Genomic DNA, 13,900 nt, shown 5'->3' on the forward strand with positions numbered 1-13,900 from the left:
CAAATTATGGTTTTAGTAAATAGAGAAAGCATCCTTGAGTGAAATCATATTGTGAGATCATGTGGTTTTTACATGCATGTTTCTGATTTTTCTCATTTTGCCTGATTCTTACAAAAACTCACATTTGAAGCAAACTCATAAATACTGATTAGTGTATGCACAGTTACAAAAACTCTTGTACATGCTTTCAAAATAATTTATGTACTTTTTAAAATCCTGTACATGCTCCCATAATAATCAAAGTACATTCTCAAGATGAGTTCTTAGTACAGTTCTATAAGTACATGTGGCAACTGCATTAACATTTATTGCACATATAATAATTCCTTAGTACCAAACTTACTTGTATGAGTTATCCAGAGCAACCTGTAATCCTCTTACTCTCTCAGCTGAGTCTGTTTCTATACTCTGTAATACAGAATAAATGCTTGTATTAAATAGGTAGTGATGCACATACCTATATTTTTCATTACCATTTCAGACAAAATTTCACAAAATTGAGAACAAAATATCACGTTTGTGAAATTGGAAGTAAAAATAAAACAAAAAACAACAGCCCCAGTAAAATTAAGACTGAACAAATTGTTTCCTATTTAATTAAAAAAAAATGCCTATCAGATTTGGAAGAAAAACAAATTGCTTTTCAAATAGCTTTCTTTCCATAAGATGGTGTCTATAGACTTTAGTACAAACAACAACAATAAATGCAAAATTATATTATAGATAATGTAGAATGTAATAGTTTAACAATGGATATCTAAAAAACAATTCAACATAAACTGCTCTAATTCATTATCAAAATATCGACTTACCTTGAACAAATGGTTAATTTAAGTAGAATTGTATGAAAAATCTTTAGTCATGACATAAAGAAATGTAATTTTTTTTCATAACAACATAGTGCTGCAGACAACTAAGGATTTTTCGAACTTTAATGGGGCCTAAAGGGTATACGGCTATACCATATGTCAATGGAAAGATAAATCAATGTAGTTTTTTAATATCATTCTTTTTTAACTGAAAAGTGGAAGAGTTTTCGGCTATTTTGCATTAATTAGAGGAGGGGTCAAAGATCAATCGACCCCAATACACTTTGGTAAGTGATTTAAGTGAAATCGTTGATTATAGGTAACGGAAAACAAGTAACATGTAAAGATCATATGTATAGAATTTCAAAAATGTAAAAAAGAACTTTTTCCAACAAAAGTTGACTATTAAATCACAGAACAAAAATTCCCCTAAAATTGGTTGCATTTTAGTGCATTTTCATTGATTAAGAGATAATAAGACATCGTAGAATATTACATTATATATCTAAGTATTCTTTACTGAATAACGAATAAAATAAACACAAAGTTCTAGATTCGATCTGCAACATAGGCTTTGCAAAATGAGTTTGAAGTTGCAAATTTTTACATATTTAAAGTATTAATTGTACTAAAATTGTATAATGCGGAATCGTTTCCGGGGAATTTGTTTAGTTTCCGGACAGTTTTATGAACAGACACATGTTAAGTATCAAGTCTACCTTACATTTCGATGAATAGACTTAAGGTTTTGAGATTATTTTTGTATATACAAATATCATACATATTTTTTTTGTTGCATTTGTCTTTGTATGCTTGGACTTCAACTAAAACCGTCAAAAGTTTTAAAACCATGAATCTGGGATTCTCAAACAAAAAATAACTCAGGGGTTCATGAAAGGCTGGACTTCGTAATAAATTTGACAAAACATAAACTGTGAACTTTGAACTTTGCATGGAAGTATGTGCAAACATGTACATGCATATTGTCAACATTTATGTCTTGTGATGTTTAACTGTGCGCCAGGCTGATGCTTGAAATGCAATATCCTCTGCAATGGCGGATCCACACTGTAAAAAGGAGGGTGCCAGCCGGAGTTCCTCGGAAAAGGGTGTGTGTGCCAGGATATTATTTACTATTTTCATCAATTTTACACATGAAAATGACAAATTTTCCAATAAAAAGGGGGAAGCCAATGCCATGCACCCCTCTGGATCCGCTGCTGCTCTGCATGGATTATACTAAACTATTTGATAAAAACAAACCAGATTCCTTGTAAAAATTCTAACGCAAAAACAAGTAAGAAGTTCAGACGCAATAAAAACTTTTTTTTTACCTCTCAAAAAGACTCCAATTTTATAGCCATATGAATAGGACACAATGGTATCATAGTTGTTATAGAATATTAGTTCAAAGGAAACATCATTGTCCAGGCCAAGGGCGGATCAAGAACATTGAAAAAAGAGAGCTTGAGGCTCTGATGGAGGCGTTTGAAAACAGGGGATATAATCTATCATTTGCTATATTTACTGTCTATAAGTTGTTATAAACTTTCTTTCTTTTGCAACATAAACATACATGTACAGAGCAGTTATAGTAAGTGGTTCGTGCATTGAATTGTGTGTTACTTCTGTTGTCATATTTTGACAAGGTAGACATTTACAATGTCATACTAGTAGTTTTAATTTTCGGGCAGCTAATCATGTCTGCTTCACGCAAAGAATGAATAAGTGAGCCACTTTTTTCGCTACTCTAGGGTTACAGTCTTGCCCCCTCCCTTCATGCAATGGGAGGGCAGGACCATAACCTTTGCCTAATGAAGATACTGCAAAATATAAGAATTGGACATAAGCCACTCATAATTTGGAAACTTTTTTTCCATTGGTCTATATGAAAGTAAAGGCCGATTTTATTTGAAATAATCCATTTACAAAAAATCTTTGTAAAATTCTCTTTTTCATTGTCACATACTAGATGACTTTTAAGCAATGCCAGAGTTTCCCTCCTATATTTAAACCAGAATAACATTATTTTATAAGAACAGATCGACAGATGCTTAAGGAAAAACATGAAAAGCGTTAAAATTAATATCCTAGCAATGAACCTGGTCCGAACCCCCAGCTTTTTTATTAAGCCTGGCTTGCTAGTTAATTCTTTAAATTTATATATGTTATTCTCATGACTATTTTGGTATTTTTTGTGCTTTGTCTTGACTATGGATATCCTATTCTTCATTCCAATTTCCTGAAAACGAACATTGTTGAGCGCTCGAATATTGAATTGCAGAAAAAATATGTCAAACTTTTATCTATCTGCTTAAAAAGCACTTAAAATCTTGATCATATAAAAAATTACTTTGGATGATATTCATGCTTTTCTGTTGTACCAACAGTTCGGAAACAGAACAGGTTGTCTGGGAATTGATTTCGCATTTTACAATTTTAGTATAATTAGTCGTCAAATTGTGAAAATTTGCAAAGCCTATGTTGCAGATCGAACTGAGAACGTTGTGTTTATTTTATTTGTTATTCAGTAAAGAATATTTAGACATACATTGTCTTACGGTGTCTTATTATCTCTGAATCATTGAAAATGCACCAAAAATGCAACCATTTTTAGGGGCAACTTCGTTCTGTGATTAAATAGTCAACTTCTGTCGGAAAAAGTTCTTTTTTACATTTTTGAAATTGTATACATGTGATTTTTACATGTTATTTGTTTCCCAGTACCTAAAATAAACGATTCCACTTAAATTACTTATAAAAGTGTATTGGGGTCGATTGATCTTTGACTCCTCCTCTTATTAATGCAAAATAGCAGAAAACTTTACCATTTTTCACTTTGATAAGTACGATATTCAAAAACTAAATTGATTTATCTTTCCATTGACATATGATACAGTCGTATAACCTCTAGGCCCATTAAACTCGAAAACTAAATCACTTTTTGATACTTGTCCGCAACACTAGCATGTTTTTTATCTTAATTTGATCAGATTCTGTATAAATTCTCCTCCAGTAAAGAGTGGTTTACATTATTTCTCCACTCAAGATGGTAAATATAAGATTTTCAACATGCGAGCTTTAGCGAACATGTTTAAATCTCAATTATATCATAACAATACACAGCGGAGGAATAATTGAATCAATAATAGACTGAAAGACAAGCAGTAAAATTAGTAGAAAACTTGGAAAATGTAAAATGGCAGGAAACTTCATACAGAAATACAATCACTGCCCAGTGGTTAAATAGCACATACATTTTTCATCACCCACTTAGAAAGGGGAAATTAATGTACTGACCCTCAGTTTATTTAGTTCTCTTTCCTGTTTCTGTACAGCTGTATTTAGTTGATTAATAGCTTCTGTAAAACAAAATACTTTCAGGTGAAACAAAAAGATAAAGTGATTTAATCAATACAGGTCCACAAAGAGAATAAGTGTGAACATGTATGGCTCTTAGCAGTACCGTATACCAAGAGATTAGACTTTACCTTGTAATATGCTTAGTACCATTATGAAATTATAACACATGTATACTAAGTCAAGAAATTTTTTTTCAACCTTAAAAAAAGTAAAAATGAACTAATGTTACAACCAAACATGAACAAATTCTGTGAGATAAAGAAAAAATGAATAAACAAATAAAGCCGAGTGAAAAAAGAAAAACTGGGATTTTTCACATAATTTTTTACAATGTCCAAGTGTGAGTTTCTGTATTTACTGATTATTTTCACCTGTTTGTTTCTTCTCCATTTCTTCTTTGCTGTCCAGGCATGTTTTCAAGTGTTCTATCTCTTTTGTTTGGTCATCAATTTTCTTTCTAAAAATTACAAATGTTTATGGTATACAATTCAGGGAATAAAAAAAAATGGCTTTAACTTGATGTTTTAAAATAAAATTTTAATTGAATACCTATTCTTTTCTCAAGCAAAGTATCAAGAAGTTTAAGCTCTTACAGCCAAATCTGTCTAAACAAAACCATAACAAGAGGCTCCCAGGAGTAACAGCAACCATGTTTTTCGACAGATAAAAAATCCCCACACCATATCTATGCAGAATACCCTAAGGAATCTTCCTACCAAGTTTGATTATAATTGGTCAAGTAGTTAAGAGGAGAAGATTTTTGAAAGAAATAACATTAAAAATGGGATAAAACGTCAAAAATGGCCACTAACTCCAACATGGCTTCACAGATTAAAACAAAAAATTAACAACAAATAGATTTCATCATGATGAACACTTTTAACTACAGAAGAATATGGCTAAACTTAACTGTTTAGAAAACTGACCCCTATGTTCTATTTTCAGTAATGGCAGCCATCTTTTTTCAGACAGATAAAAAATTCCCATATCAATTCTATGCAGAATACTCCAAGGAAAATTCATACCAAATTTCAGTTAGTCAAGTAATGTCAGACAAGAAGATTTTTGAAAGAAAAACATGAAAAAAGCAAAAAGAAGTAAAAAAGTGCAATAATTCCAACACCGCTTGACAGATTAAACGAAATTTTAACTGCAAATAGATCACATCATGCTGAACACTATTTACCAGTCAGAATTAGGCGGAAAAAAAATCCCCACATCAATTGTATGCAAATACCCTAAGAAACATTTATGTCAAGTTTGGCCCTGTTTGGTACAGTACTTTCTGAGGAGAAGAGTTTTGAAAAATAGAAAAACAGTCAGGTGAACTAAAAAGTACTGGTCCGTGAGGCAGAACTCTTTTGTTAGAAAATCTTGCTTATTTTGTGCATAAATTATGCAAAAATGAGCAAATAATAGTCTGGAATCCTATCTATCCTGGATCCACAGCTGCAATTTCAATACATTTATGATCTATGTAAATCAAACACCTGCCTAGAATGAACAGTTCATTGTAAATGAAAAAAAGTTTTGCATTCTTATTAAATCTAAACATACTTCAGCTTCAGTGTTCATATTTTATAATCTACTCTCTTTTTTTACTAATTCTCCTATGACTGTGACATTTGGTTCTTCCCTACCTGTAACCAGTTGACAGGGAATCAGTTTCCTTTTCCTTGGCTCTTAGTTTTTTAATGACTGTATTACTCTGCAACTGCTGTTTTGATAGTTTTTCACCTACAATTAGTGTTTATAGACATGTTAATATTGACACATTGTATCACAGTAATATGCTATTCCCTACAACATCCTTAAAATAAAATAAATTAAACATGTTAAAATGTAGAATTTTTTTTATCACATTTCTCATAATATAAGGTGCAAATCTTCACTATGTACATAAACAAAGCAAAAAAAGTTTAAATAAAATTGGTTCAGTACTTTTTGAATTACAAAATACATAAAGAAGGTACCCCCTAAGTGTGACAGACAGAGTTGAGCAGCCACTAGACCTGTTTCACTGTAGGTGATGTAGGGTAAAACATTTAATTCAGATTATCACTCAATTTCAGCAATAGAAGTTGTGGAAATAGCTAATTCTATATTATCTGGAAACCAATGTCATGAACTAAATCTTCTGATCCTTTATATCATCCTACAAAAAGGCTTGCATTACCTTCTTGCATCAGTTCAATAGTAATCTGTTCCTTTTCTTTCAGTGCATTCTCCATTTTTGTCATTCTACAATTAAGTAAGTAAACTTAACTTACAGCCAATACAAGGTGCAAAATCCAGACACAACTAACTTTGTGACCTTAACCTTCGGCTAATAACCTTTAAATTCAACAGACTTCTAGATTTTCCTCTGGTTTTACATACAAATTGCATATAAAATCTAGTCTAATATTTACAGTAAGGTCAGTTGGAAGGACATACACAATTATAAATATATTAATAATTTATTTATACTTCATTCATGCTTGTATCTGAAAATTTGGTGTCATGAATTAGTATTGTGATTTATCATTCTGTATTATCCTTCAAAATATGTTACAATAGAAAAATATGTCTTGAATGCTTTTTATCATTACACACATTAACCTTTACTTTGATATACAGTTTGGTATCTACTTGGACTTGACAAATATACATGTAATAACAGTAACAAACATTACCTTTTCTGAAAATCAGCCTGCATCTCTTCCCACTGCTTTTTAATTGCCTCTTTTTCCTGAAGTTGTGAAATTTATCTTGTTAGTAAATGTCTTTCCTGAATTGGCTTCCTTCATTTCATTAATTGAATACACACATCACAAAAGTTACAATATTAAAAATAACTTGTAATTATGCAATTTCAAAACTTATGTAAATTTACATCATTAAAGAGATTTTCAGATGTAGTTTCTATGGTAAAATTTAAGCACTTTTATCAATGCACAGAAAAATATGGCTTACCCTAATAGCCTGCTGACACAGTCGTTCAGATTCTGATAATCTTTTGGTAAATTCATTTGTGACTTGATCAACATCTTCTAATTGAACAGCCTGTGATTCTTCTAGTTGTTGCATTTGACTGAAATAAAAAAATATGCTTACTAAAAAAGCATCATCATAGTTGTGGTACAAAGACATATTTACTCTTGAATTTAACTTATTTTCCCTTTCATACTGAATTCTCCTTCAACTTAAAGATTAATTACAGTGCAGTGTGAAATTACATTGTTTCTCTGGCGTCAAAAGTTTTTTTCTGAGACAAATTTTGGGTCATTCGGAGCAATTGACAAGTGTGAATTGATGTATTGCTGCCAATACTATATCCTCAGTACTTCTTTTTGTTTGTATTATTCAAAATATTGTATTACACTTGCAAGGCATCACAATTTCTAGGAGTACTCGTTATTTTTCACAATAACTAACCATAATCATTGATTTTACATAGTTGGTACAGAGAATGAATTATTAGAGAATAAATAAATTTTTTGGGGTGAAAAGACAGATCATTTAAACTTACTTTCTAAGAATGTTATTAGTTTCCATTAGATCCATATTTTCTTTACTAAGTACCAGAAGTTTGTCCTCCCTTGCCTGCAGAACCTCCGCCATCTCTGCTAGTTTCTGGAATTATACAAGTTATATGTGTCGATACAGACTGTGTATAGATTTCTAGTTATACTCCACTGAATATCATATACATGTAATAAAATATCATACAAACTGTGATGGACATTATATGTATTCATCTTTAAGCCCTAACTTTTCAAAAAATATAAATATGAAGGAGATCTTGGAGAAAAAATTTAATAAATACCACAAGAATTCTTGTAGTATTTTAGAAAAGACAGCTATTTTGTGTACATGACGGAATCTGTAAGTAGAATTAGGTACACACAGTTTTTTACTGAACTGGTTTTATTTAACTTGCAAACATTTTTTTTATTACTGGTAGGTAAAACAAATTCTTAAGTGACAGGTATATTAGGCTATAAAGCAAAGTTCTGTGGAGAGCAGCTTGATATGACTGAAAATGTAGGAAACTGAGCATATCAAAGCTTAACACATCTCTATTTAAGGAAAGTATTTTATGAATGTTTTTGATAGAGGGTTAACATAATTATAGATCAAAAACTGAAAATAATGTTCATCCTTTATATGAAAACAAAGTTTTTTTGAAAGGCTCTTCAAGCCAAACAAGAAAGGTTCATTTATTTTTCAGTATCCTTTCTAGTTTCAAATATACTTGAAAACTGTTAACATAACTTTTTTAAAAAATTAGTCAATCAATATGAACGATACAATTTTGAAAGTATCAGTAGGTACCTCATTGCCGCCAGTGACCAAATTTGAGAAGTTTCAGAGGCAAAACTGTTTAAAGAAAAGTTCACAGCAGAGAATGAACATAGTAAGATGAAAATAGTTACATGGATCTTCATGCCCCAATCTTCACTTTGAGGTAAAATCCTGGTGTGAAATTTCATACAAATCCATTCACTAATAACGATGTTAGGTTGATGCCTATAAATAATGCTGATACCATAGATGACGGCAAAAATACCATAGCATTATGTGGTCACAAGTTACTTAATGGTTGTATATAAAGAAAAATACACCAGTATTTTTTTTTACATTGAAAGTCTAAGGGAAGAGCAAAAAAAATAAACTAGGATAGATCAAAAATATTGAGAAGTTCAATAAAATGTCGATGAATTTATTGAATTAACGTGAATTTGAACAAAAGAAACAACAAGTTCTTGAATAATTGAAACTACATTACTTGGAAAAGATGTGATTAATTTCATACAACATTTAGAAAATTAGTGATGAAAAAAGTACAAAAAAAAATGAAAGTTATAAAAAATGAGTGTGGGAATGATGGTAAGCAATCCATCTGCTACCACATGAACTATGATACTTGTGTGTGTGTCTGTACCTGATTATCTGTAATCTACAAGTTAATAGAATCAGTTCACTCAAATTTACTACATGCATTATCTACTCTAGAATTGTGATGCTCAGCCACTGCTTTGAGATGTCAATAAATATATCTGGAGACAGTCATACACTGTTGAAAAACCAAAAAGTTCATAGCACTAATCTGTATTTAATTGCCTTAACTTTTTTTCAAGACATTCAAAGCTAAAAACAAAGTGTGCTTTGCACCTTGCATACAGCTCCAATTAGCCCTGAATGCAAAAGAGCAATAAACTAAAAATCCAAGAACAATGAATTATGCATTAACAGAAAAAATAAAATGTCTCCCTTCCCATCCTACCTTCTATGAAATGTATGAAATGTAAACATAGAAGGAAAATTATCATTACCAGAGCATATATGATTTCATCAAAATCTTAAATTTCCCAAGTTCACTTGAACAGTCAGTACTTTCCATTTTTTTTTTTAAACATTCCAACAAGCAGCTTGTCCCATATATACACAAGAAAATAAACAATTAAGAGAAGAAAAATATTTTCTTTTTTCAAACAACTTTATCTTCATAACTAAAACACAAGCTGGTTTGATAACTCTTACATATAACAATATTAGAAAATTAAGTAAACAACAAAGAGTGATCATTTGGCTTTGATGAGAATAATTACAACAAAAAAATTAAAAAGCTGAAACAAAACGTTAAAATGAATCTTTAAAGATTACTGCAGCAAGCTTCTAGGTTCAAGCACAAACATGTTTAAGGAGAACTATTAAAAAAAAATCCCAAGTCAAAACAAATGAAATATTTCAACTTTTTTACTCATATTTTGATCTAACTTTAACTTTACTTAAAATCTATCAAGAGTCTGGGTCTGGTTTCATATAAAAATCTTAAATTGATATTCACCTCAAGTCCTTGAATTTGTCCTCAAATCTTCAATTTTGAGTGTTTTGATTAGTAGGAATTTGAGTTGAGGAAGGATGAGGAAAATCTCAATATGAGATTTTTATGAAACCAGGCCTCTATATTTCTTTTTGAGTATGAAAAACTTGCCATTCACTATGTGATGTAACCAAAGCTCTCACACTCCTGGCATTAACCACCAATGTAACACTGAAGCATGCATATGTATAGACATAGATTTTATTATTCTAGAACTCATCAATATGCATTCACACACCAATTTTTCCTCTGCATATATAATTGATTAAAATGTTTGTAGCTTTGAACATAGATTTTTTTCTACCTTGAAAATGGATGCAAAGTGCTCAATCTTAATCTTAAATTTCATGACAAAAAAAAAATCATAATCCAGACCTGAAATCAAAACAAATCCCAAGAATTAAATGTTTTATTTTGAATATATTATGAAACTAACCATTTGGGTCTATTGTAAATCAAAACTTTTAGATAATAGGAAAATACAGCATCCAAATTCAAGGTTGATAAACAGTGCTTTTGTTACCCACAATTAACTGTATAATATATCATTCACAAAATGATACATGTATCTACATGTTTACCAGGATAAATCAACAAAACTTACAATACAAGACTTTGATTAATTTTCTTCACAAAACCAATATGGTGCCAGTTTTGAAAAAGGGTAACAAAATACTGATAAGCCACCAGAAGCAAGAGTAACACACCCCCAAATGTCCCAAACCTGGTTAACGTTGTCAGGGAGTGAGTTATCCATCTCCGGTATACTTGTCAACTGAAATAAGTTTCTATGGCTGAGAAACAAAGCATTGTGTACTGATAGCTCCCTTCAACTTAAGAATGTTGTACAGTTTAGCTTTTAAAAGCAGATTTAAAAGCAGTAAGATGTCTAAATTTACTGCACCAAAACCAATAAAAACACGTTACACATAACAAGGAAGACATTTTTTTGCACTTTTTGTGGCTGAATTAACGCAAACTTCACTTTAAAAAATGTTAAAAATCATATAAATCTATCTGAAATAACACTTAATACAAAACTTGATATTGAAAGAAAGAAAATTGCTTTATTTCATGTAGCTTAGAATAAAACGAGCAGTAGTATTTTTATTCAACAAGGAAATATTAAACAAGCCTTGACATAGGCATGCATATGCCATTCATATATATATCATATATGCAACATAAATCTACTGTTCAATCTAAAATGCATAATAACATAGCAAACTTCATTCTGGAAACTGTCTAAACAGACAATCATGCATACAGGAGTTCTCAATAATCATTTACACAGCAACAACCTACACCCTTTCTTAAAACAGCTATTATCTGTACGACTTTCTGACCTACCTTCAGTAACTTTTGGGTGTTATATGGATCTGCAACTTCTTCGTCAAGAGGAGGTAACTCCCTACACAAAGGAGCCTCTAGAAAATAAATGGAACAGTTATTTCTTCAAAGAAAACACTACTTACCAAGTCCAAGACCAACCCTTGTAGTTAGGTAAGAAACTGGTTAAGTTCATAGATTTAACATCTTAAAACCAAAAATTCTTTTCAAGATTAAAATAATTACTTAATGCACATATTACCACATTAAGAACAAATTTCTGGACAAATACCTTTGATACATGAACTTCAAATACTCATAAACCTTACTAGCTTCTTCACTTGTAATTTTCATTTCCACTCCATCTTCACTGGAATCTGTATCCCTCCCAGGACTCAGCTGTTCTCCTCTACTGTGTGAACTAGAACTTGACTGGCTATCATGACTGTCATTGCGTTTATGGGAACCATCAGACCTCCTTGCAGTTTTCTGTAGAGCTATTTTCAAGGGAGATAAGTCAATGAATTTATTGCTGTCACCGTTTGATGTAGGTGTTGAGATTATTTCTATATCTGATGACGTTGTTGTGTCTATTTCATCACCAGATTCATGACCACCAGTACTTCGAGAACACTCAGATTTTCCAATAGAATGTCCATCACTGGAATTATCCTCTATTTTGACATTACAATCCATTGCTTCCTCAATCATACATTTGACATATGAAGAGCTTGGTGAAACACTACCCATACTGTCACTATCAGCTTTAGCACTTGGATCTACTACTGTATCATCAGTATCTATACTACTATCCAATTTACTTCCCTCCCCACTAGAACTGTTGACAAGGGGGCTTGACGATTGTTCATCCTGTGATTCTGATGTACTGGTCTTGATGTAACTGGTAACAGGAGAAATACTAGCTGTAACATTCTTGTCTAATGGAATTTTGCTTATAACATTCTCAGATTCAATATTTCCACATTCAGAATTTGAGTCAATAGCTTCAACTTGTAAGGACATTTCACTTGGGAACATATCTTCACTTTTCTTTTCATGATCCATACCTGGAATGTCATTTTCTTGAGATCCTAAAATGTCTTTTTCATAAGACAAAGGACTAGCTTCCGTTGTCAGTTCAGTGGTGTTTACAGCTTTTTCATTTTCCTGTGATAATTCATTGCCACAATCTTCAGTCATTTCTAATGTAGCATCTGATAGAACAGGGACATTTTCACTTGGATGGCCCACATTGTCTTTATCAATATCTGTGTATATTTCTGCATCAAATGCATTAGAAGAATCTGTAGACTCCACTCTGTTTGAGTTCCCACTATCAAGTCCAATATCAACTTGAGAATCTCCACTAATAACACTTGGTAAGTCATCATTAGGCTTTTCTTCTGTTACTAAATCTGAAAGTTTTGTACCAGAGTTTAAGTCAGACATTTCATCCCCACTATTTATGGAATGTAATGACTGTACATCATTCAATGATTTTTCACATTGTACTTTTTCGTAGCTGTGAGAATCAGAAGAAATGGTCTCTCCAGATCCATGAGACAAGGGTGACAATCTATCAGAGTTTCCAGTACCAGAACCAGTAAGGAATGAACTGGATTCCTCCACATGTTCTTTATCAGAGACTGACTTCTTATCCATCCGAGTTTTTGTTTCTTCCAATTGAGTAGTAGCTTCAGATTCATTTATTTCAACACTTTCAGAATTAACAGTCATTTTTGCAGAGTCTTCTACCTTAGATTTACAATGTACACTGTCTTGTAAAGAGCTTTCTTTGCCCTCTATATCTATCTTTTCTCCAGATTTCTCAGTAACCTGGTCAATCTTCACTTTTTCCTCTTTGCTAATTGTCAACTTTTTAGATTCTTGTTGATTCTTTTTTGTGTCATGTGACTTCAATGATACAGATTTAAAACCTTCTCTAGGTGACAAGTTCTTTGATTTATCTTGCAGTAGTGATGTTGACTTTGGTTTTTCTTTTGCCTGTTTTTCCTGGCCAGTATCCCATGACATTGACCAAGAACTCCATGAATCAGCTGACCAAGAAGAGTCCTGTGTAATACTGGTGGTAGTTGATCCAGAAGCTTGCCCCTCTATAAAGACAAAGAAGTTAAAATAGTACACACAGTGGGACATAAATTCATTTTTTATTGCAAAACTTTATGTATAGGGTATGGAAGGTACACTCAGCTGTTACCATGGTTACCATACCATATTATTGTCATTGTTAATGTAGTAGCATTCCATTTTTCTTTGTTGTAATATCAATGCCAGATATATTTTACTACAGGTTACTGTTAAGATACTAAAAAATATTTAATATATACATGTATGTAATTCGATTCCTTAACACTTTCAGGGATTATTTTTTTAAGTTTTATATTCAAGATCACGTAGCAAGTGAATAAATTTCTCATCTGTAAAAAACTTCAATTTATCATTGTTACAATCGTTTTATGGTTTAAATCATTTCATTTAAGTCAATACAGAGGGATCACTTTTGGAGAAA

General features: G+C 31.6%; 1 protein-coding gene across 4 annotated transcripts in view; it reads right to left on the reverse strand.

Annotated features, from left to right (window-relative positions):
* The window catches only part of LOC148619206 (uncharacterized), a 29,839-nt gene that overhangs the window by 9,500 nt on the left and 6,439 nt on the right, over positions 1–13,900 (reverse strand). For 2 of the 4 annotated variants that reach the window (XM_088578870.1, XM_088578869.1), the window contains exons 3-13: positions 11,700–13,484; positions 11,392–11,468; positions 10,766–10,816; positions 7,684–7,787; positions 7,128–7,245; positions 6,848–6,903; positions 6,349–6,413; positions 5,813–5,909; positions 4,544–4,629; positions 4,110–4,171; positions 344–408 (exon numbers count right to left, since the gene is read on the reverse strand). In XM_088578870.1, coding sequence (XP_088434996.1) covers positions 344–408; positions 4,110–4,171; positions 4,544–4,629; positions 5,813–5,909; positions 6,349–6,413; positions 6,848–6,903; positions 7,128–7,245; positions 7,684–7,787; positions 10,766–10,816; positions 11,392–11,468; positions 11,700–13,484 — 2,566 coding nt within the window. The remainder of the gene's footprint in view (positions 1–343; positions 409–4,109; positions 4,172–4,543; positions 4,630–5,812; positions 5,910–6,348; positions 6,414–6,847; positions 6,904–7,127; positions 7,246–7,683; positions 7,788–10,765; positions 10,817–11,391; positions 11,469–11,699; positions 13,485–13,900) is intronic. The other 2 variants (XM_088578872.1, XM_088578871.1) reach the window with 1 other exon arrangement.

The sequence above is a fragment of the Perna viridis genome, chromosome 4 (assembly GCF_037379345.1).
Source record: "Perna viridis isolate PV_CMFRI_1.1 ecotype Kerala chromosome 4, ASM3737934v1, whole genome shotgun sequence".
Lineage (NCBI taxonomy): Eukaryota > Metazoa > Mollusca > Bivalvia > Mytilida > Mytilidae > Perna > Perna viridis.